The sequence below is a fragment of the Pseudophryne corroboree genome, chromosome 3 (assembly GCF_028390025.1).
Source record: "Pseudophryne corroboree isolate aPseCor3 chromosome 3, aPseCor3.hap2, whole genome shotgun sequence".
NCBI lineage: Eukaryota > Metazoa > Chordata > Amphibia > Anura > Myobatrachidae > Pseudophryne > Pseudophryne corroboree.
Window position 1 is genome coordinate 606685586 of NC_086446.1, and position 24755 is coordinate 606710340.

General features: G+C 44.8%; 1 protein-coding gene across 28 annotated transcripts in view; it reads left to right on the forward strand.

Moving 5' to 3' along the window:
- The window catches only part of SORBS1 (sorbin and SH3 domain containing 1), a 696861-nt gene that overhangs the window by 649622 nt on the left and 22484 nt on the right, over positions 1-24755 (forward strand). For all 28 annotated transcript variants that reach the window (XM_063961529.1, XM_063961528.1, XM_063961549.1 and 25 more), the window contains 5 exons: positions 3257-3424; positions 5521-5567; positions 22161-22275; positions 22360-22485; positions 24205-24399. In XM_063961529.1, the coding sequence (XP_063817599.1) occupies positions 3257-3424; positions 5521-5567; positions 22161-22275; positions 22360-22485; positions 24205-24399 (651 nt within the window). The remainder of the gene's footprint in view (positions 1-3256; positions 3425-5520; positions 5568-22160; positions 22276-22359; positions 22486-24204; positions 24400-24755) is intronic.

Genomic DNA, 24755 nt, shown 5'->3' on the forward strand with positions numbered 1-24755 from the left:
TGAATTTCAGCAGTCAATGTGCCCTTTAGACATAGAAATCTGATCATACTAGCACCTCAATGTTTGACCACATTTCCGCCAGCCCTGCCATCTTACTACTGATGTTGGGACAGTATGACTGATATGAGGTGCAGGCTAATGGCCGTGAGGGGAAGCACTGGTCTAACTGCTCTGGCCAGGCGGAAAGTTAGGGGTCTGTTCATGAAGCAGTGAAAAGAGTGGAGAAGTGAGCCAGTGGAGAAGTTGCCCATGGCAACCAATCAGCTTTGAAGAAACATTTATCAAGTTCATTCTATAAAATTATACGTAGCAGCTGATTGGTTACCATGGACCACTTCTCCACTGGCTCACTTCTCCACTATTTTCACTGCTTCATGAATAGACAAAACTTTGAATGAAATAGAAAACATTGCGAAAGAGGTCTTGTTACCTTACTTACTTTACTGCCCTCATATGTTGTACAGCAGGACTGATTAAATGGTCCCATCATCCATAATGTTTGTATTTTTTATTTCTTATGGATCCAACCTTACAATCTTTATATACTGTATAGTACCTAATCAATAAATTTATATATTACTGATCTAAAACATATTGTCCAGGGAGCAACATAATCATAGTTAATTACAACTGAAAATAAGCTTAAAGTATAGTAGCACTGCAGGTTCATATTAAAACATGAATTAAATATGTTATGTTGTGTCAGAAATTAGTACTGCAACAGTTTTCAGAGGTGTTTACAAATAAAAGAAGCAACGTGCAATTGTTTTCATAGGACTCCTCAGGTTACCTGATTGCTAGCAGTGCCATTTTTCCATCAATGTTTTCTCCAATATGGTGCTGACGGATGGGGGTGAGGGGGCAAATTCAGTCAGAAAGGAGGGCAGGCAGAGTGGGGAGAAGGGGGGTGTGTGTCTGGGACTGAGGTGACCTGGCATATGCAGTTTCCAATACTCTAGTAGTAAAGTAATATATACTTTGTGTCCATATACTGCATTAATGAGGCTTTTAGCTCCACTCCATCTTTCATACTGCAACTAGTCCAGTATGATCTGGAATTTGAGGATCTTGGAATGCTTTCAACAGTGGGTGAGTAAAATACATACACTGAGGAGCAGGGTTTGGTATTTCTTTGTAAATATATGTAAAACACATACATACACACACCACATACGTTAGGGGTGTGGGGACAGGTCAGCATCAAGCTATCAATTGTTCACCATGGCTAGTGGACCTTACACACAGGCACACTAGTTGCTTAAAACAAAGTGGAAGAGTCTGTTCTTTGTGCAGTATGAGCTCCACAGGGGCCCCCTTCACTCATGGGCCCGTGTGCATCACACAACCTGCACCCTTTATAGATATGTCACTGAATATTTTGTAAGTTACTGACTGGTCTTTCCATTGTTTATTGACTCCCAATGGCACCATCTATAGATGTTCAAAATGTGCACCAGCTGTGAGGAAGAACTGGACAAAGAGCAATATTTGCTGAGTTTCGGATTAGGCTCAAGTGCTAAAGCCAGATAGCAATTTAGGAGAAATATGTACAAATTTATGAAAGGTCATGGAAGTAGGTTGACTTTGCTGTGACGTTTTAGCTTTTAGACCATGCACATTTTGCAGAGAATCCACAAATCTAGATACCGGTTGATTTTACAGAGGTATTTTTAAATGCTATGAAGTTGTCATGCATTTAACATCAAGTAGACACACTGGCACACATAAAGAAGTATTGCAGGTGATTTTATGGTTCATAAATGGCCTTTTACTCCTCATTACCTATGACTGAGGTAAAGTTAGAAATAGAAAACTTCTACAGACTGTAGTTTCACAGTTGGCCTTAAAGCTACAATATCACCTTTTTTCCTAAGGTGTCCCTCTCCTCTTACACAGGGATGTTATCTGCAGCTGTTTTCTCTTGACGTCAGTAAAACACACCATCTTTAAAATGGCATTGGTAGAAGGTGGTTAGTGGGAGAACTAATCTCAAGGTACAATTGTTTGCAGCTTGTGATTGGTTCTCAAGCCACACAAAGCCAACAATATTTCACTAGGTGGTCATGCACCTTTATAGTAAATATAAAAGTGTTTATGCTGCCAGTTGCTACAGTAGTTTGAAACTGTAGGAGTGATTTCACGAATAAAACGACATTTGGACACAAGAAGACTTGTCAAGGGTTACATGAAGCTGACATTGAAATTTCAAAGCGGCCAGAGGTGGTTTATGTGAGGAGAGGGCCTGTTTCCAGACTCTGTGCCGGCCTCCTCTTCTCTAATAGTGTAGTATACTCTGGCTTCACACCAGAGTCTACTGCGCATGCGCAGATCTCTTGGTACATGGCACCGGCGCTAAGTTCCCGGAGACATCTCTACTGTGCATTTGTAGATTTCTGGAAAATGACTGCAGGAACATTTCCCCAGGGACTTCTGTCTGCAGCTGATGTGGGACTCCGGAGAGGTAAGTATAATTATACGGGTAGCATGTACCTGCACCTCTGATAGTGTTTGGGCGTGCCTTAAGTGAGGTTTTCACCTCCAGAGGAGCTTCATTTATTGGCTTGTGAATTCCGTCCTGCAACTTCTTCTAAATACATTGCATTTTCTTTCTTGCCTCATTCCGGGCCTTATTTATTTTTGCTGCCTTGGGATACTACACAAAGATAATCTCTGGATGTAATTTGTATCATGTCCCAGGGCAATGATGTAAATAACTGTTACATGACATAAGGAAGCTAGTGAGAACAAATAATGTATCTAGGAAAGTTACAGGGAGGTACGTACAAGCTAAACATTAAGTTAATTTGTGGATTCAATTTGTGGCCCTTGTGGTGATGGATTGGTTATAATGGCGGTACAAAAGGGTGCGCAGGATGATGAGCAGTGATGTTCTAAGGAGATTCTCGGTGATGTGCACAACACGACCGCACATCACCAAGGATTGAATCGCCCCCTCCCGCCATGACAGTTTTATTGGCTATTAAAGAGTTGTGCAGAATATATTGTGTCTAACTTGTTATTGCATTATGTTCATAATACTGATAATCAATCCCTTCTTAGCAATGCATAATCGTACTTAGAATATCATGATAACTGGACTATTATTTGCCGTCAGTTAACCAGTGTAATAACACTATTGTTAAAGCATTGATTAATAATAAGATTATCTATTGATTGAATGATGCTTATTCTGTTGCCCGTACTCGTGCTGACAGGCAGATCATTCACAAGCCCAATAACATCATTTTTATCTTAGAAACTTTTAGAGGATCAGCGAAGACTTAAACGAGAGCAAGAAGAAGCTGATATTGCTGCTAGGAGACACACTGGGATTGTCCCATCACATCACCAATTTATCACTAATGAGCGATTTGGAGACCTCCTTAATGTAGACGATTCATCAAAAAGGAGATCTCGGTCTGAGGTCTGTTCTTGTTAACAATTAGTCCTCTGCTTGCCCCAAAGCAATATATCTTTCATTTACATCCATTAAATGTAGCCAATCATTAGTCGCCTAGAGAATGCCCCCGGCAGCTTTCATTTATTTGCTTTCTATCTAATTTGGCTGGTGGAGGAAGGGAGATGACAAGCGCTTTGTAGCAGCATGTTGGCTGGGGACAGTGGTGCTCATTGCATGCATTACATTCTTTACAATTGTGTAGATATACAATGTATTGTGTGTTACATCACAGTCTTACTTTTTTCTGTTAGATAAAAATGCATGTCTCATCTTAAAGTAAGCTACTAACAAACTTCCCATTTCTAAGAATAAATATAACTGCAAGCTAATACCCTGTTCAAACTCATATATTATGTTTTTTTAACAGGATATTAATTTAGCAAATACTAATCAAATTATTCCTACCGTCAATATATATTTAAATATGTTGTGTGAAAATATACATGATTGGACTTATTTAATTAGGAGTACGTTTCTACAGTATGCATTGTTTTGTTATGAGTTTTCTCCTGTTTCTCCGTGCTGCTCTCTGTAGATATTTTTTTGACGTACACCTGCTGTGTGTGGACAGTGGTGGCAGCCATTTTGGTTACTTGTAAATTGATCAGTTACATTCTCATTAATGATTGGCTAAACCCTCAAAATGGCTGCCATCGGCAGGAGAAACAACAAAGCATCAGTTTTAACAGCAGGAAGTAATAAGCTAATACATAACATAATAAAGGAGAAGAACTATATAACAAAACAATACATTGACTAGAAATATGTATATTTAAATAAGGTTTAGTTATGTATTATTTTACACAAAACATTAAAATGTATAGGTCAATGGTAATTTCATCAATAAGGGGAAAGCTTCATTGAATTTGACATAATGGATAAAACCAAAAATCGAGATGAACTGTCTGTCACTTGTATACAGTAACAATTATTGGAAATTCATTGTATCCTTAGTGACAGGAAGCGCTCTGTAAAATTAACCTGGACAGGGACCTTTGCAGAGTGGGAACATTTGAAAGCACAGGAAATAGATTTGTCATCGTAGCCTTTCAAGTTAAAATATAAAGATATGGTAATAATTTTCTTTGTAAAATGAAAAAGTCACATTATTGATGCTTTCCCAGAAATTTAATGTAGGTGATTTGCATTGGATTTTTTTAAATTACATTGCAAAAATAGTTCTTCAGGAGTTGAAACAAGTTGTGTGTTTGATATAAGAATTTTGAAATTTGTTTTTCAATTTCCACATGACTTAACCCAAAGCTTTGAGACCTAGGGCGAGATGCATCAAACCTTGGACAGAGATGCCAATCAATCAGCTCCTGTCATTTTTGAAACACAACCTCTAACATGACAGTCAGAAGCTTATTGGTTAATACTTTATCTCTCTCCACTTTATCTCTTTTCAGGCTTTAGCATGTCTCCCCCCCCCCCCCCCCCCACTAGTTCTGCATATCACTATTGAATATGAGATCATACATTGCACTAGAATTCATCCATGAAATTAATAGACATTAATTATGTCTATTTAAAAAAAAGAGGCATTTGTGCTGAATGTCTTAAAAAAAAACCTAAATTTTAATTACTAGTATGTGCTGAGACTTTGTTATATCCAGGGGCTACTATAAATTCCCCAGATTGTAAGCAGAGATGTAGATACATGAAATATAGATACATGAAATGTATGTAGGCGATGCGTTATGACATTAGTATGTAAATTGTACAGATGAAAGCTGCATTACTACTTCTATTAATTATCTCCTGAAAATACTCATATAAAAGCAACTAACGAAAAAATATGCAATTTGCTTAATGTTTTACCATTTTTAATTACTTATTAATATTTAATGAGCTGTCTCAAGTAAAGCAAATTTGTCTAGAATAGTTTTCTTTCTGACTGTACTAAATTGCTGGTAAGAGTAAGCACCCAACTAATTCAACTCCCGACGGACTAAATTTCTATCATTTACAGAGTCTTCAGTTTACTGTACATTGTTCTTCTTACTAAACTATTCTAACATTATTAGTTCAAAAACTTACTCATTTTATCTTGTTTGCAGATGACACAAGCTAGAGCAAAGTTTGACTTTAAAGCACAGTCTCTGAAGTAAGTATGAAAAAATAAATATACTTTAGAGATGTGCGGCGGACTCTTTTCGGGTTTTGTGTTTTGGTTTTTGATCTGGATCTCCGCTCGTGTTTTGAATCTGGGTTGGTTTTGCCAAAACCACCCTTTCAGGTTTCGGTTTTGGTTTTGGATCTGGATGTTTTTTGAAAAAATATAAAAACAGCTTAAATCACATAATTTAGGGGTCATTATGATCCTACGGTATTATTAACCTCAATAACATTAATTTCCACTCATTTCCAGTCTATTCTGAACATCTCACATCTCACAATATTGTTTTTAGGCCAAAAGGTTGTACCGAGGTAGCTGGATGACTAAGTTTAGCAAAACAAGTGGGCGGCACAAACACCTGGCCCATCTAGGGGGTATATTCAATTACAGTTGAAACTGACGACTTTATTTGGTCGAAAGGGATTCCGGGAGTCCGACCTATTCAATATACCCCATATTTTTCTGACAAGTCGAGCATTTCAACTTGTCGCGAAGCACGTGGATTGGCGGAATAGCTGCTGATCCGCGTGCATCTGTCGGAAACGGGGCCAAATTCGACAGCTTTTGGCCCCGTTTCCTTCAAACTCAATCTGACTTTAAAAAACGTTGGATTGAAGAGATGAGATTGGGAAGCGGGCCGGCGGGTTATAGGGGCAGCAGGGCACAGGTACCTCTATAAAGCAGGGTGTCGCCCCGGCCAGGCTCTTCTCTCTCCTAGCAGTGCAGGTACTTGACAGGCATCCCTCTCTCTCTCTCCCGGCAGCGCAGGTACTTGACGGGCATCCCTCTCTCTCCCAGCAGTGCAGGTACTTGACGGGCATCCCCCTGGCCAGGCTCCTCTCTGCCGCAACACTCCCCGGCCAGCACAGCAGCAGCAGCAGGACGGGATACCGGGAACGGCCAAATCCGACTGTCGGATTTGGCCGTTCATTGAATAGGTCCTGTCGGATCCATTCTGACAAATGTATGTCGGAATGGATCTGACTTTAATTGAATATACGAGTGGCACTGCAGTGGCAGACGGGATGGCAGTTTTAAAAACTAGGCCCCGAAGAGCACATAATCCAAAGAAAAAAAGTTGTGCAAGATGGAATTGTCTTGGGAAGACCCCCCCCCCCCCCCCCCTTCCTTTCAGTGTTTACATCCTCATCCTTCCAGAGAAATAATATTCAAACAAACCACATCATTTAGCTGTCAGTGGACTGCTTACTCTGTTATATTACCCAAAGTTTCTGAACTTGACAATGACTTACGATGAATGCGCTGCAGGTGACGTATAAGGGAGGATGTTCCTAGGTGGGTAACGTCCTTAACCCTACTTATTATGGATTGACAAAGGCAACAGATAGCTTGACACCTGTTGTCCGGATTTGTGGAGAAATAATTTCACACCGAACAGGTGGCTTTTTTGGTATTTTGCCCAGACATGACAATGGGCTTTTTCATCCCATGGCCAACAACTGTCTCCACTGGTGCCTTATTCAAACAAACCACATCACCATCAGAATCCTTATCGTCAACTTACTCCTCAGCGCCAGCTACACCAATATCCTCCTCATCCTGGTGTACTTCTACAGTGACATCCTCAATATCAGCAACTGGACTGGCGGTGCTCCTCCCAGCACTTGCAGAGGGCGTGCAAATGGTGGTAGGAGCATCCTCTTCCCATACAGTGTTGTGAAGGTCAGGCCTAGACATCGCAACCATGGACAGTGCCAGCAGCCCTGTATTTTCACAACATCCCTGTAATTTTACAGCATACAAGACAAGGCCAGTGTGCATTTATTTTCAATGCACCCCTGTATTTTACAGCATACAGGACCAGTGTACTTTTATTTGAACGGCAGCACCCCTGTATTTTTACAGCATACAGGACCAGTGTACTTTAATTTTAACAGCAGCACCCCTGTATTTTTACAGCATACAGGACCAGCGTACTTTAATTTTAACAGCAGCACCCCTGTATTTTTACACCATACAGGACCAGCGTACTTTTATTTTAACAGCAGCACCCCTGTATTTTTACAGCATACAGGGCCAGCGTAGTTTTATTTTAACAGCAGCACCCCTGTATTTTTACAGCATACAGGACAGGGCTAGTGTACATTTATTTTCACTGCACCCCTGAATTTTTACAGCCAGCACCCCTGTATTTTCACTGCATACAGGAGGACAGTGCCCCTGCCCCCTTACAACACAGTGACAGCCAGCCCTGTATTTTCACAACATCCCTGTAATTTTACAGCATACAAGACAAGGCCAGTGTGCATTTATTTTCAATGCACCCCTGTATTTTACAGCATACAGGACCAGTGTACTTTTATTTGAACGGCAACACCCCTGTACAGGACCAGTGTACTTTAATTTTAACAGCAGCACCCCTGTATTTTTACAGCATACAGGACCAGCGTACTTTAATTTTAACAGCAGCACCCCTGTATTTTTACACCATACAGGACCAGCGTACTTTTATTTTAACAGCAGCACCCCTGTATTTTTACAGCATACAGGGCCAGCGTAGTTTTATTTTAACAGCAGCACCCCTGTATTTTTACAGCATACAGGACAGGGCTAGTGTACATTTATTTTCACTGCACCCCTGAATTTTTACAGCCAGCACCCCTGTATTTTCACTGCATACAGGAGGACAGTGCCCCTGCCCCCTTACAACACAGTGACAGCCAGGACAGCAACACCCATGTACAGCTGCAGCACCCCTAACAGCTCATGAAACACCAGTGACAGCCAGGACAGCACGCCTAACAGCACAGGGACACCACAGTGACAGGAACAGCACCCCTACAGAGCACACACTGACCCGACCCAGCGCCACCACCAACAGAGGGAGACAGAGGTCTGTCTCCCTCACTCTCCAAGTCCAAAGTGAAAAAGGCGGCGATCATTATATAGAATCCAAAACCTGTAGGAATCCAACAGCGGGATGATGATGTTTTGCCTCGTTCTGGTTTCTGAGTCTGGCGGGAAGTCCCGAGTCGGACTTGGATTCTGGCTCGGAACGTGATGTTCCGTACCCGCTCATCTCTAATATACTTATTAGGGTCTGATCCACATATAATTCTATCATTATATATATATATACACACAGTTGTGCTCATAAGTTTACATACCCTAGCAGAATTTGTGATTTTCTGGCCATTTGACAGAGAATATGAATGATAACTCACAAACTTTTCTTTCTCTCATGGTTAGTGGTTGGGTGAAGCCATTTATTGTCAAACAACTGTGTTTACTTCTATTCTTAAATCATAATGACAACAGAAACTACCCAAATGACCCTGATCAAAAGTTTACATACCCTGGAGATTTTGGCCTGATAACATGCACACTAGTTGACACAAACGGGTTTGAATGGCTACTAAAGGTAACCATCCTCACCTGTGATCTGTTTGCTTGTAATCAGTGTGTAGGTATAAAAGGTCAGTGAGTTTCTGGACTCCTGAAAGACCCTTGCATCTTTCATCCAGTGCTGCACTGACGTGTCTGGATTCTGAGTCATGGGGAAAGCAAAAGAATTGTCAAAGGATCTGCGGAAAAAGGTAATTGAACTGTACAAAACAGGAAAGGGATATAAAAAGATATCCAAGCAATTGAGAATGCCAATCAGCAGTGTTCAAACTCTAATTAAGAAGTGGAAAATGAGGGATTCTGTGGAAACCAAATCACGGTCAGGTAGACCAACAAAAATTCCAGCCACAGCTGCCAGGAAAATTGTTTGGGATGCAATGAAAAATCCACAAATAACTTCAGCTGAAATACAGGACTCTCTGAAAAAAAGTGGTGTGGTTGTTTCAAGATGCACAATATGGAGGCATTTGAAGAAAAATGGGCTGCATGGTCGAGTCGCCAGAAGAAAGCCATTACTACACAAATGCCACAAAGCATACCGCTTACAATACTCCAAACAGCACAGAGACAAGCCTCAAGACTTCTGGAACAAAGTCATTTGGAGTGATGAGACCAAAATTGAACTTTTTGGCCACAACCATAAACGTTACATTTGGAGAGGAGTCAACAAGGCCTATGATGAAAGGTACACCATTCCTACTGTGAAACATGGAGGTGGATCACTGATGTTTTGGGGATGTGTGAGCTACAGAGGCACTGGAAACTTGGCCAAAATTGATGGCAAGATGAATGCAGCATGTTATCAGAAAATACTGGAGGAAAATTTGCACTTATCAGCCCGGAAGCTGCGCATGGGACGTACTTGGACGTTTCAACATGACAATGATCCAAAACACAAGGCTAAGTCGACCTGTCATTGGCTACAGCAGAATAAAGTGAAGCTTCTGGAGTGGCCATCTCAGTCTCCTGACCTCAATATCATTGAGCCACTCTAGGGAGATCTCAAACGTGCAGTTCATGCAAGACAGCCCAAGAATTTACAGGAACTGGAGGCTTTTTGCCAAGAAGAATGGGCAGCTTTACCATCTGAGAAAATAAAGAGCCTCATCCACAACTACCACAAAAGACTTCAAGCTGTCATTGATGTTAAAGGGGGCAATACACGGTATTAAGAACTGGGGTATGTAAACTTTTCACCAGGGTCATTTGGGTAGTTTCTGTTGTTATTATGATTTAAAAAGAGTAAACACAGTTGTTTGACAATAAATGGCTTCACCCAACCACTAACCATGAGTGAAAGAAAAGTTTGTGAGTTATCATTCATATTCTCTGACAAATGGCCAGAAAATCACAAATTCTGCTAGGGTATGCAAACTTATGAGCACAACTGTATATATATATATACATACACATGCAGGGCCGGTTCTAGCCCTTGTGGTGCCCCGGGTCGGAAAATAGGGGCGTGGCTTAGTACAGGGGCGTGGTCAGTTACGCCCCCTGTAGAGTTGTGCCCCCAGTAGCGCCATTTGTGCCCCCAGTAGTGCCGCTTAAAAAAAAAATGAATACTTACAATCCCCGCTCCTGAGTCCCGGCCGTTGCAGACCTACGCCAACGCCGCTCCTCTCCTCGGATCTATGGGAGAGACGTTATGACGTCTCTCCCATAGCACAGCATAGACACTAGAGGTCAATCATGACCCCTAGCGTCTGTGCCAGTCCCACAATGCTGTGCGGTGCGCGATGACGTCATCGCGCACCGCACAGCAAAGGTCCTCTCCACGAAGGGAAACTGGACGGATAGCATCTAGTTCCCTTCACAGCGGGGGACACAGTGGCAGCGCGGGGCACAGTAGCGGATCTTGCCATGGTGCGGCGCCCTCTGGATGGCGCCGGTGCCCTCTGGAAGGCGGCGCCCCGGGCAAAAGTCCTGCTTGCCCGTGGCAAGATCCGCTACTGTATACATGCAATACTGTGCAGATGTTTTAGGTAGGAGTAGAAAAAATGCTGCAAAGTAAGATTGTTTTCAAAACAGAAATGTTGATAGTTTATTTTTAGCACTTAACAAAATGTTACGTGAATGAACAGAAGTGAAATCGAAATCAAATGAATATTTGGTGTGACCACCCTTTGCCTTCAAAACAGTATCAATTCTTCTAGGCACAATTGCACAGTTTATGAAGGACCTCGGCTGGGAGGTTATTCCAAACATCTTGGAGAACTAACCATAGATCTTCTGTGGATGTAGACTTGCTCAAATCCTTCTGTCTCTTCATGTAATCTCAGACAGACTCAATGATGTTGAGAGCAGGGCTGTGTGAGGGCCATATCATAACATCCGTTACTACTTGTTCTTCTTTATACTGAAGATGGTTCTTAATTACGTTGGCTGTATGTTTGGGGTTGTTGTCCTGCAGCAGAATAAATTTAGAGCCAATCAGACACCTCCCTGATGGTACTGCATGATGGATAAGTACCTGCCTGTATTTCAAAGCATTGAGGACACCATTAATCTAGAGTTTTGTGAAAGGCATTTATCTCCTCCTCTGAGCCTGAGCTCCCAGAGCAAGGCTCTAGGAACACAGCCCTGCAGCTTTGGAAGCTTGAGCTCACTCAGCTTTGCTGGGTATTCCAGAAGGCAACTCTTCTGAGTTCCTGGAGCAATTGAGTGGACCTCGCTGTGTGGTCCTCTAACTCAGTACTGGAGGAAAAGCATTCAGACCTACCTGTGCCACTGCAGCAGTCCCCACTTACAGCGTCACGTACAGATCCATAGCACGGTATTGATAATTAGTTTCCCATATTGTGAAGGTCTGTGGGAATGGGGCATCAGTCATTCTTTCCTCGTATGGTAACTTAAGAGAGATGTCAGAGAGGACTTTTAATGAAGCATGTCACCAACCATGATGGTAAATAGGTAAGTAATAAGGCATTGCTGGATGGTATTATGCTCAGTATTTATTCTGTTACAGCACATATGGAAGGTGGATTGAAATTTATACAGTTGAATTATTCTATTCCTGCTTTAGTTCTGTATGAGACAATGGAAAGAATGATTTCGCCCTGTTGAATCTTCACGGCAGCAGCTGCTCTTTATGTCAGGCCAGTCTTGAACAAAAGTGTTTGCTGCCCGATAGGGTAGTGAACACTTTTAAGCAAATTCGGGATTGAGCTGGGTGGGTGAAGGCTGCGAGATGCAGTGCCATTATCGGCTTTAAATGCCGTAGCCACGGCAGTTCACGTACTTCGCTGGAATTGCATTCCCCATTATATGTTTTCTTATCTTTGCATACTAACCAATAAACATTATTTCTTAATTTAAAGTATTTTATGAAATACTGTTCATGCAATATCCCAAAAATTCTTCAACCTACAAGTGTGAGGATTGTTATAGTGCCCCTATCAGTTACACACAGTGATGGTAGCCATTTTGTCAGCTGATTCCATGTTCTTGCCAATGCAACCTTTCTTTTTATTGGGAATTTTTACTTTTGTGTCTTCCGTGACTAAAATAATAGCTCAAGGGGGGAGGCTGTAGAGCATATCTAGACATTAGTAAGGCATTTGACACTGTCACATCTGCTAAATAAACTTGAAAGCGTGGGTTTGGATTATAAAACTGTAAAATGGATAAGAACCTGGTTGCACGATAGAAAACAAACAGTTGGGGAAGCAGTTAGTGGTTGTAGTAAGTGGAGTGCATTCTGTGGAGCGAAATGTTACCAGTGGAGTACCCCAGGGATCTGTTCTTGGACCAGTGCTCTTTATTATCTTTGTTGGTGACATTGCAAATAGTACTGAAGGGAAAGTATACCTTTTTACAGATGACACAAAGATATGCAACAGGGTAGACACACCGCGAGGGCTAAAACAAATTTTTGATGATCTAGGTATACTTGAGAATGGTCAAGAACATGACAACAACAATGTAACAATTTGCTAAAAAAATGCAAAATCAGGCATTTGGATCTCAAAAACCTAAAGGCTAAATATAGTATCAAGGGTACTATAATGCAAACTACTGAGGAGAAAAGGGACTTAAAGGCAGGAAAGCAATGCAACAAAGCAATGAGAAAGGCAGGTAGAACTCTTGAATGCATAGGGAGATGAATCAGTAACAGGAAAAAATAAGAAATAATGCCACTGTATAGGTCATTGGTACAGCCTTATTCGGAATACTGTGTCTATTTCTGGAGGGGTTCACTATGGCTGGCCGGCGGTCGGGCTCCCGGCGACCAGCATACCGGCTTACCGACAGTGTGGCGAGCGCAAATGAGCCCCTTGCGGGCTCGCTGCGCTCGCCACGCCACGCGCGCCACACTATTTTATTCTCCCTCTATGGGGGTCGTGGACCCCCATGAGGGAAAATAAGTGTCGGTATGCCGGCTGTCGGTATGCCGGCTGTCGGGCTCCCGGCGCCGGTATACTGAGCGCCGGGAGCCCGAGCGCCGGCATACAGAAGACCACCCTTCTGGAGACCATATCTCCAAAATTATATAAAGATATTAGAGACTGTACAAAGAAGGGCATCTAAAATGGTGCATGGCCTTCATCCAGGGGCGTCAGAATGATTTTAGGTGGGGGGGTCAAGATATAGTTTCCATTTGGCGCCCCTAAATCGCGAAATGTCGCCCCCTCTGTGTTATACCACATAACAAAAATGGAGAGAGAGAGAGAGACAGAGAGAGAAAGACATGGAGAGAGAAAGAGACATGGAAAGTTACAGAGAGAGATACATGGAGAGAGACAGGGAGAGAGATGGAGAAAGAGAGAGAGTATATCATCATCAGCAGAATGTGAGGTGCCCAGGCGAGCATTTACCTGGAGGTCTCCGGGAGGAGGCTGCATTGTCTCTCTGGCTAGGCAGTGGTTCTGCAGGAGCTATGGCGGGCTCCCAGGCCATAGGCAGTGGTCCGGCAAAAATCTGGAGGTCGTGGGAGGGAGGGAGATAGGCGGGAGGAGGGGAGGGTAGGCAGTGACGAGGCGGCTAATGCTGGGCGGTGTGAGGCAGGGGCATAACTAGAACTTTGTGGCACCCATAGAAATTTTTTGAAAGGGCCCTCCGCTATTGTTACTATAATGCCCTTAGGGGTAGCAAGAGAGAGTGAGACAGACAAAGTAGGTATCAAGGGGAGAGAGAGGAGCGAGAAAGAGAGGGTTTCATGGAAAAAGAGGGAATGAGCGAAAGAGAGGAGCGAGAGAGAGGGTGTCAGAGAGAAAGAGATGAGAGAGTGTCAGGGAAAGAGAGAGTCAGGGAAAGAAAGAGTGTGAGAGAGAGAGGGCTGCAATTGCCTCTGCCTGATTGACAGGTAGTCGCGGGGCGGGAGGGTGCGTGCCAATGTTAGAACGCAGGTGCGGGGGCGGGCCACGGCGGCTGCGTGACACACAGCCCCTGCACCCCGGGACGTGGCGGGTAGCCGCCTGCCAATGCAGCTAGGATGTGCACTAGTTGCGGGGGGGGGGGGGGCAGTGCCAGACATGCGGGGCGGACTAGTCCTGTGCTGGGCGTCCCCCCGCATGTCTCTGAGTAACTGATCGTAGATGTGCTAAATTTAGCACATCTACATTCAGATCTGCATCACCCACATTGTCAAAGAGAGAGAGTGTGGGGAGGGGACAGAGAGACGGTGTCAGGGAATGTGAGAGAGAGGGCGGGATCTACTAATGCTTACCGCTACGGTTTTTCCCATTTACCGCAGAGGCTATTTAACGCAGAGAGATATGTACTAAACCTCGGGCACTGATATGCATTCTCACTGTACTGCTGAGTGGCCGAGCCGGGCGTGGGGACAGCCAGCAGCAGGAGCAACTGACTGGCAACAAGTGGCTGCAGCTTCCGCTTTCGCAATGCAGGGTTCGGGGATGAGTGTCCTCCGCTGGAGTACTGCAGCTGCGAGGGTGTGGCCTCCGGAGGCTCTCAGCACTGTTGTACTGTATATCCAGCTGCCTCAGGTATGTACAGCCTGCACCCTCGGCTGCTGATCTTCGTGATACTGCTCCTGCTGCTGCTGGCTGTCCCCCTGCCCAGCTCGGCCACCCAGCAGTACGGTAAGAACCCGAAGTTTAGTACATATCTCTCTATGTTAAATAGCCTCTGCGGTAAATGGGAAAAACCGTGGCAGTAAGCATTAGTTCCAGACCCACCCACATAACCTTCAGTGCTTCCCTATCTAATTACATCCTCTGTAGAGTATTCATAACATCACATATCTTGTCTTTCTTTAGTCTCACACCCTCCTGACACTTGGTTAACTTTGTGGGGTATCATCATACAACCCATTAAGAACCTAGCAATCTGGTGGACCATTATGCAATAGGTAGCATCTATCCTTGTGTATCTATGCCTATTTCCCTATAGATTGTAAGCTTGCGAGCAGGGCCTTCCTACCTCTGTCTATCTGTTTTTACCCAGTTTTGTTCTATTACTGTTGTTCTAATTGTAAAGCGCAACGGAATATGCTGCGCTATATAAGAAACTGTTAATAAATAAATAAATAAATAATAAATTAGTACATCCCACCCAGAGATAGAAAGAGAGAGAGAGAGAGACAGCCAGACATACACTACCTGACTACAGTACAGATCAGGTCTCTTATGGGGGCTGGCACTTCACAGCATTAGGCTCTGCCCCCAAAATGCCCGCGAATCGTGGCACTGCCACTTTGAGCCAGCCTGGGATGTAGAGCAGGGGCAGAGCAGTCCGGGTCAGGCTTGGTGTCCCCTCTTCCGCTACATCCTCCATGGCTGCTGGGGAGTTTCCTTTCCAGGCAGAGCCACTGGGAGCAGGCGGGAGTGGAGCCACTGTGGTTGGGGGCGGAGCCAATGCAGGGGGGGGGGGTGGCACCATGGAGGAGTTCGGGACCACCATGTGTAGCTGATGTGCAGCAGCAGCTCCATCTGCGTCCTCATTGCACTGCCTCACACTGTGCATCAGACTGACTTCAGCCTCGTGTCACGAGACTGAAGTCAGTCTGACACACAGTGTGATGCGGTGCAATGAGGATGCAGAGGGAGCTGTTGCTGCACATCAGCTGTAAAGTGCGGCAGCCGGCAGCGGTGTTTCACCTGACCGTCTGCCGCTCCTCTGCTAGTTAATAGACGCCTCTCTCATCTTTGCGGGGGGGCGAGCTGCCCCCTTGCTCCCCCCCCAATCCGACGCCCCTGCCTACATCACAAAACTTACCCAGAAAAAATAAGAATTTACTTACCTGATAATTCTATTTCTCGTAGTCCGTAGTGGATGCTGGGGACTCCGTAAGGACCATGGGGAATAGCGGCTCCGCAGGAGACTGGGCACAAAAGTAAAGCTTTAGAACTACCTGGTGTGCACTGGCTCCTCCCCCCATGACCCTCCTCCAAGCCTCAGTTAGGATACTGTGCCCGGACGAGCGTACACAATAAGGAAGGATTTTGAATCCCGGGTAAGACTCATACCAGCCACACCAATCACACCATATAACTTGTGATCTAAACCCAGTTAACAGCATGATAACAGAGGAGCCTCTAGAAAAGATGGCTCACTACAGCAATAACCCGATTTTTTGGTAACAATAACTATGTACCAGTATTGCAGACAATCCGCACTTGGGATGGGCGCCCAGCATCCACTACGGACTACGAGAAATAGAATTATCGGTAAGTAAATTCTTATTTTCTCTGACGTCCTAGTGGATGCTGGGGACTCCGTAAGGACCATGGGGATTATACCAAAGCTCCCAAACGGCGGGAGAGTGCGGATGACTCTGCAGCACCAATTGAGAGAACTCCAGGTCCTCCTCAGCCAGGGTATCAAATTTGTAGAATTTTACAAACGTATTTGCTCCTGACCAAGTAGCTGCTCGGCAAAGTTGTAAAGCCGAGACCCCTCGGGCAGCCGCCTAAGATGAGCCCACCTTCATTGTGGAATGGGCTTTTACAGATTTTGGCTGTGGCAGGCCTGCCACAGAATGTGCAAGCTGAATTGTACTACAAATCCAACGAGCAATAGTCTGCTTAGAAGCAGGAGCACCCAGCTTGTTGGGTGCATACAGAATAAACAACGAGTCAGATTTTCTGACTCCAGCCGTCCTGGAAACCTATATTTCCAGGGCCCTGACAACGTCTAGCAACTTGGAGTCCTCCAAGTCCCTAGTAGCCGCAGGCACCACAATAGGTTGATTCAGGTGAAACGCTGAAAACCACCTTAGGGAGAAACTGAGGACAAGTCCTCAATTCCGCCCTGTCCGAATGGAAAATCAGATGAGGGCTTTTACAGGATAAAGCCGCCAATTCTGACACGCACCTGGCCCAGGCCAGGGCCAACAGCATGACCACTTTCCATGTGAGATATTTTAACTCCACATATTTAAGTGGTTCAAACCAATGTGACTTTTGGAACCCAAAAACTACATTTAGATCCCAAGGTGCCACTGGAGGCACAAAAGGAGGCTGTATATACAGTACCCCTTTCACAAACGTCTGAACTTCAGGGACTGAAGCTAGTTCTTTTTGGAAGAAAATTGACAGGGCCGAAATTTGAACCTTAATGGACCCCCATTTCAGGCCCATAGACACTCCTGTTTGCAGGAAATGTAGGAATCGACCTAGTTGAAAATTCCTCCGTCGGGGCCTTACTGGCCTCGCACCACGCAACATATTTTCGCCAAATGCGGTGATAATGTTTTGCGGTTATATCTTTCCTGGCTTTGATCAGGATAGGAATGACTTCATCCGGAATGCCTTTCTCCTTCAGGATCCGGCGTTCAACCGCCATGCCGTCAAACGCAGCCGCGGTAAGTCTTGGAACAGACAGGGTCCTTGCTGGAGCAGGTCCCTTCTTAGAGGTAGAGGCCACGGATCCTCCGTGAGCATCTCTTGAAGTTCCGGTTACCAAGTCCTTCTTGGCCAATCCGGAGCCACGAATATAGTGCTTACTCCTCTCCATCTTCTAATTCTCAGTACCTTGGGTATGAGAGGCAGAGGAGGGAACACATACACTGACTGGTACACCCACTGTGTTACCAGAGCGTCTACAGCTATTGCCTGAGGGTCCCTTGACCTGGCGCAATACTTGTCGAGTTTTATAAACATGTGGAAGACTTCTGGGTGAAGTCCCCACTCTCCCGGGTGGGGGTCGTGTCTGCTGAGGAAGTCTGCTTCCCAGTTGTCCACTCCCGGAATGAATACTGCTGACAGTGCTATCCCATGATTTTCCGCCCAGCGAAGAATCCTTGCAGCTTCTGCCTTGCCCTCCTGCTTCTTGTGTCACCCTGTCTGTTTACGTGGGTGACTGCCGTGATGTTGTCCGAATGGATCAACTCCGGGTGACCTTGAAGCAGAGGTCTTGCTGAGCTTAGAGCATTGTAAATGGCCCTTAGCTTCAGGATATTTATGTGAAGTGATGTCTCCAGGCTTGACCATAAGCTCTGGAAATTCCTTCCCTGTGTGACTGCTCCCCAGCCTCGCAGGCTGGCATCCGTGGTCACCAGGACCCAGTCCTGAATGTCGAATCTGCGGCCCTCTAGAAGATGAGCACTCTGCAACCACCACAGGAGGGACACCCTTGTGCTTGGTGACAGGGTTATCCGCTGATGCATCTGAAGATGCGACCCGGACCATTTGTCCAGCAGGTCCCACTGGAAAGTTCTTGCGTGGAATCTGCCGAATGGGATTGCTTCGTAGGAAGCCACCATTTTTCCCAGAACCCTTTCATTGATGTACTGAGACTTGGCTCGGTTATAGGAGGTTCCCGACTAGCTCGGATAACTCCCTGACTTTCTCCTCCGGGAGAAACACCTTTTTCTGGACTGTGTCCAGGATCATCCCTAGGAACAGAAGACGAGTCGTCGGAATCAGCTGCGATTTTGGAATATTGAGAATCCAATCGTGCTGCCGCAACACTACCTGAGATAGTGCTACACCGACCTCCAACTGTTCCCTGGATCTTACCCTTATCAGGGAATCGTCCAAGTAAGGGATAACTAAAATTCCCTTCCTTCGAAAGAGTATCATCATTTCAGCCATTACCTTGGTAAAGACCCGGGGTGCCGTGGACCATCCATACGGCAGCGTCTGAAACTGATAGTGACAGTTCTGTACCACAAACCTGAGGTACCCTTGGTGAGAAGGGTAAATTGGGACATGAAGGTAAGCATCCTTGATGTCCCGAGACATCATGTAGTCCCCTTCTTCCAGGTTCGCAATCACTGCTCTGAGTGACTCAATCTTGAATTTGAACCTCCGTATGTAAGTGTTCAAGATTTTAGATTTAGAATCGGTCTCACCGAGCCGTCCGGCTTCGGTACCACAACAGTGTGGAATAATACCCCGTTTCCTGTTGCAGGAGGGGTACCTTGATTATCACCTGCTGGGAATACAGCTTGTGAATGGCTTCCAAAACTGCCTCCCTGTCAGAGGGAGACATCGGTAAAGCCGACTTTAGGAAACGGCGAGGGGGAGACGTCTCGAATTCCAATTTGTACCCCTGAGATATCACCTGAAGGATCCAGGGGTCTAATTGCGAGTGAACCCACTGCGCGCTGAAATTCATTGAGACGGGCCCCCACCGTGCCTGATTCTGCTTGTAAAGCCCCAGCGTCATACTGAGGGCTTGGCAGAGGCGGGAGAGGGCTTCTGTTCCTGGGAACTGGCTGATTTCTGCAGCCTTTTTCCTCTCCCTCTGTCACGGGGCAGAAATGAGGAACCCCTTGCCCGCTTGCCCACGAAAGGACTGCGCCTGATAATAATTCTTATGTTGAGAGGCGACCTGGGGTACAAACGTGGATTTCCCAGCTGTTGCCGTGGCCACCAGGTCTGAAAGACCGACCCCAAATAACTCCTCCCCTTAATAAGGCAATACTTCCAAATGCCGTTTGGAATCCGCATCACCTGACCACTGTCGTGTCTATAACCCTCTACTGGCAGAAATGGACAACGCACTTAGACTTGATGCCAGTCGGCAAATATTCCGCTGTGCATCACGCATATATAGAAATGCATCTTTTAAATGCTCTATAGTCAATAATATACTGTCCCTATCTAGGGTATCAATATTTTCAGTCAGGGAATCCGACCACGCCAACCCAGCACTGCACATCCAGGCTGAGGCGATTGCTGGTCGCAGTATAACACCAGTATGTGTGTAAATACATTTTAGGATACCCTCCTGCTTTCTATCAGCAGGATCCTTAAGGGCGGCCATCTCAGGAGAGGGTAGAGCCCTTGTTCTTACAAGCGTGTGAGCGCTTTATCCACCCTAGGGGGTGTTTCCCAACGCACCCTAACCTCTGGCGGGAAAGGATATAATGCCAATAACATTTTAGAAATTATCAGTTGTTATCGGGGGAAACCCACGCATCATCACACACCTCATTTAATTTCTCAGATTCAGGAAAACTACAGGTAGTTTTTCCTCACCGAACATAATACCCCTTTTTGGTGGTACTCGTATTATCAGAAATGTGTAAAACATTTTTCATTGCCTCAATCATGTAACGTGTGGCCCTACTGGAAGTCACATTTGTCTCTTCACCGTCGACACTGGAGTCAGTATCCGTGTCGGCGTCTATATCTGCCATCTGAGGTAACGGGCGCTTTAGAGCCCCTGACGGCCTATGAGACGTCTGGACAGGCACAAGCTGAGTAGCCGGCTGTCTCATGTCAACCACTGTCTTTTATACAGAGCTGACACTGTCACGTAATTCCTTCCAACAGTTCATCCACTCAGGTGTCGACCCCCTAGGGGGTGACATCACTATTACAGGCAATCTGCTCCGTCTCCACATCATTTTTCTCCTCATACATGTCGACACAAACGTACCGACACACAGCACACACACAGGGAATGCTCTGATAGAGGACAGGACACACACTAGCCCTTTGGGGAGACAGAGGGAGAGTTTGCCAGCACACACCAGAGCGCTATATATATACAGGGATAACCTTATATAAGTGTTTTTCCCCTTATAGCTGCTGTATTGTTTATACTGCGCCTAATTAGTGCCCCCCTCTCTTTTTTAACCCTTTCTGTAGTGTAGTGACTGCAGGGGAGAGCCAGGGAGCTTCCCTCCAACGGAGCTGTGAGGGAAAATGGCGCCAGTGTGCTGAGGAGATAGGCTCCGCCCCCTTCTCGGCGGCCTTATCTCCCGTTTTTCTGTGTATTCTGGCAGGGGTTAAATTCATCCATATAGCCCAGGAGCTATATGTGATGCATTTTTTGCCATCCAAGGTGTTTTTATTGCGTCTCAGGGCGCCCCCCCCAGCGCCCTGCACCCTCAGTGACCGGAGTGTGAAGTGTGCTGAGAGCAATGGCGCACAGCTGCAGTGCTGTGCGCTACCTTGTTGAAGACAGGACGTCTTCTGCCGCCGATTTTCCGGACCTCTTCTGTCTTCTGGCTCTGTAAGGGGGCCGGCGGCGCGGCTCTGGGACCTATCCATGGCTGGGCCTGTGATCGGTCCCTTTGGAGCTAATGTCCAGTAGCCTAAGAAGCCCAATCCACTCTGCACGCAGGTGAGTTCGCTTCTTCTCCCCTTAGTCCCTCGATGCAGTGAGCCTGTTGCCAGCAGGTCTCACTGAACATAAAAAACCTAAAACTAAACTTTTCACTAAGCAGCTCAGGAGATCCACCTAGTGTGCACCCTTCTCGTTCGGGCACAAAAATCTAACTGAGGCTTGGAGGAGGGTCATGGGGGGAGGAGCCAGTGCACACCAGGTAGTTCTAAAGCTTTACTTTTGTGCCCAGTCTCCTGCGGAGCCGCTATTCCCCATGGTCCTTACGGAGTCCCCAGCATCCACTAGGACGTCAGAGAAACTGAGATAGGTTCAGGGGAAACTAGAGGAGAAATTACTTCACAGAAAGGGTAGTAGACAAGTGGAATAGCCTCCCAGCAGAGGTGGTAGATGCTAAGATAGTAAACATTTAAACATGCGTGGGATAGAAATAAAGATATCCTTACAAAGAAATATTGAGGTAACAATATGGCTAAAAAAGGGACAGACTAGATGGGCGAAGTGGTTCTTATCTGCCGTCAAATTCTGTGTTTGCATGTTTATAATTAGTGATATCACTGAGACACTTCCTTTTGCCATTAGTACTCAGTGAATGTGTAAGCTGCATGAATGGTTCAACGTTAATAATTCCTAAAGTTACTTGTACAGCCCAAGTACCTAAATTACGTAATTCTGTCTAAAAGTCAACAAAGTCCATATACAAATACAAACTAATTCTATCTCTTTATATAGGGAGCTGCCACTCCAGAAAGGAGATATAGTTTATATTTACAAGCAGATAGATCAGAACTGGTTTGAAGGAGAGCACCACGGGAGGTCCGGAATCTTCCCCATTTCATATATTGAGGTATGGCCATAATGCAGATGTGCAGATGTGACCTGTGGAAGCCATTTTTGTGACTAGTATCTTACTATTACACTGTTATTTCAGATATTGCCACAGACAGAGAAAGTACAGCCACGGAAGGCCTCACCAGTGCAGGTTTTGGAGTATGGAGATGCCGTTGCCAAGTTCAATTTCAATGGAGATACAGCAGTGGAAATGTCATTTAAAAAGGTAGCAGACAATAAAATCTTGGAAAATTGGAAAAAAATGTTAACATCCTGCTCAAGACTGGCTATATTATTGTGTGCATTCTAAAATGGTGCCAGCCCTGCACACGAGACAGAAGTCTGCATATTTTCACCAATGAGTCTATTTACAAAGATTAGGCAATGAGATAGATTTTCTATCACTAGTTATAGCAGAGAGAGGAATTTTTTAAACCCCCACCCCATTTACAATTAAATAATACTGGGACAGCTGAATGATGCTCTACTCCCCAGCTATACAGGCTGGCAGTGGTGAGTTAGTATGGGTGGTGTGCAGAGGCGGATTGGCCATAGGGTTTAAGGGAAGATTCCCGGTGGGCCGACGCACCCGCGGGGCCTGTTTTGTTTGAGGACATGTGGTCCTTTTTATAGATATAATGAATAAGATGCTGAATAATTTGCATATATGAAAATGACTTTGCCACTTAGCCTGTGATTGCAGATGATCTAGTGTATGCTCTGACTGCCTGCTTGGCTGACATATAAGATTGAGTGAATAGTGATTGGGATACGGTTGGTGTAATAAGCAAGAAAATATATCTTTCTAAAGAATTATATAGTTTCCTAAATTCTGAAGGTGTATCATATAATGTGCTCATAATATTTAATTTGATTTCTTTTTAACTTCCCCCTTGATGCTAGACATCCCCACTATCTGGAAAGTCTTGGGGGGAGGGTGCTGCTGCCATGGCCCATGGCTAGACCTTACACCTCTGGTGCTGCCCATGTGGGGCCACTAGTACAAATTTTTCCAGGGCCGCTTTTTGTTCCCAATCCGCCCCTGGTGGTGTGGTGTATGTGATGTAAATGTTTACAGGATGTACTGTAGATTAGGACTATACATTTTTAAAACAAGCAAATGGTAAAAAAAAAAAAAATGTTTAGGCTCCTTCAGTGATAGATTGGGAGCAGGAAACCACAGTAGTAAAAGTCCGGGATGATGTGGAACAGTAGGTGACTGAGAGGCCAAAGCTTTACCTTATCCTGTCCCTATTAGTTTCTCTTGTGTTGTCTTTTGTGGTGGAGAAGCTCAGTCCACCCTTGCTTGGTCTTCCAAGTGTAGCAGCGTACAGTATGTCACCTTGTGGCTGAGGGGTAATGGGAGTACATGCAGCCTTTAACGGTCCTCATTTTTTTAGTACTTGATTCCTGATGGCTAAAAATATTTGTGGCCTGCCATAACAGGGGTGGACACTGTGTTGAATGGGGTGTGTCTGAGCAGAATGTGCTTATCCTTTTCTTACTTTAATAATCCTCAACTGCCCAAATCCTGTAGTTTTATGGCCACCTTGAAACTTATCTCTATGTCGTTTACGGGTGTAGTTATGCTTAGTTACCCTGTACTTGTCCTATATTGTCTTCAACTGTAAGTCACTGTTTTCCTGTTTTGATTATGTGCATATGTACTCTGTAATTGGGCGCTGCGGAACCCTTGTGGCGCCATATAAAAAAAAAATGATAATAATAATAATAATAATAATAATAAATAGAGGCGTGGATTAATATATCCCTAAATTACAATAGGCCTGTAGAGATTCATGTTAGTTTGACTGGATTGACTGTGTGCTCAAAACTGTAGTAGTTTTGCAATCTACATATGTCATGTATCATAAAATAACAAGATATTTGCTTTGGCACATGTTCTAAAGGATGCTTTCCATTAATGAAGAACTTTATTTTTAAGGGTGAAAGGATAACATTGATTCGCAGAGTAGATGAAAATTGGTATGAAGGAAAGATATCTGGTACCAGCCGCCAGGGTATATTTCCCATAACCTACATAGATGTTCTCAAGAGGCCACGTGTGAAGAACTCAGCTGATTACATGGATCTTCCTTTTTCCTATTCCCCAAACAGAAGCACAAGTGCTTCCCCACAGGTATGTGTCTGTTGCAGCACTTTATGCATTGTTAATTGTGTTAACTTGCTGTACAGTATATGCCTATAAACCTACAGATGTGTCCTCCTACATCTATCCTCAATACGCCATGCAGCATGAGATGCCTGGTGGGAGTGAGCCGCCAGGTTGCGTGCAACTGTGTTAGTTTTAGGCGTCCTTTTTTGCCAAAAATGCTTCTTAGTTGTAACGTAGTGCGACTAGGACACACCAGAAGACTGTGCTGATTAATTTGATACTTGTCTGTGACTAAGTCTGTATACGGACCACAATGAAAATTGTATTGGAAAAAAGTTGCAGCTGCTACATTGTAGCACTTCGTATACAGATTCAGGGAC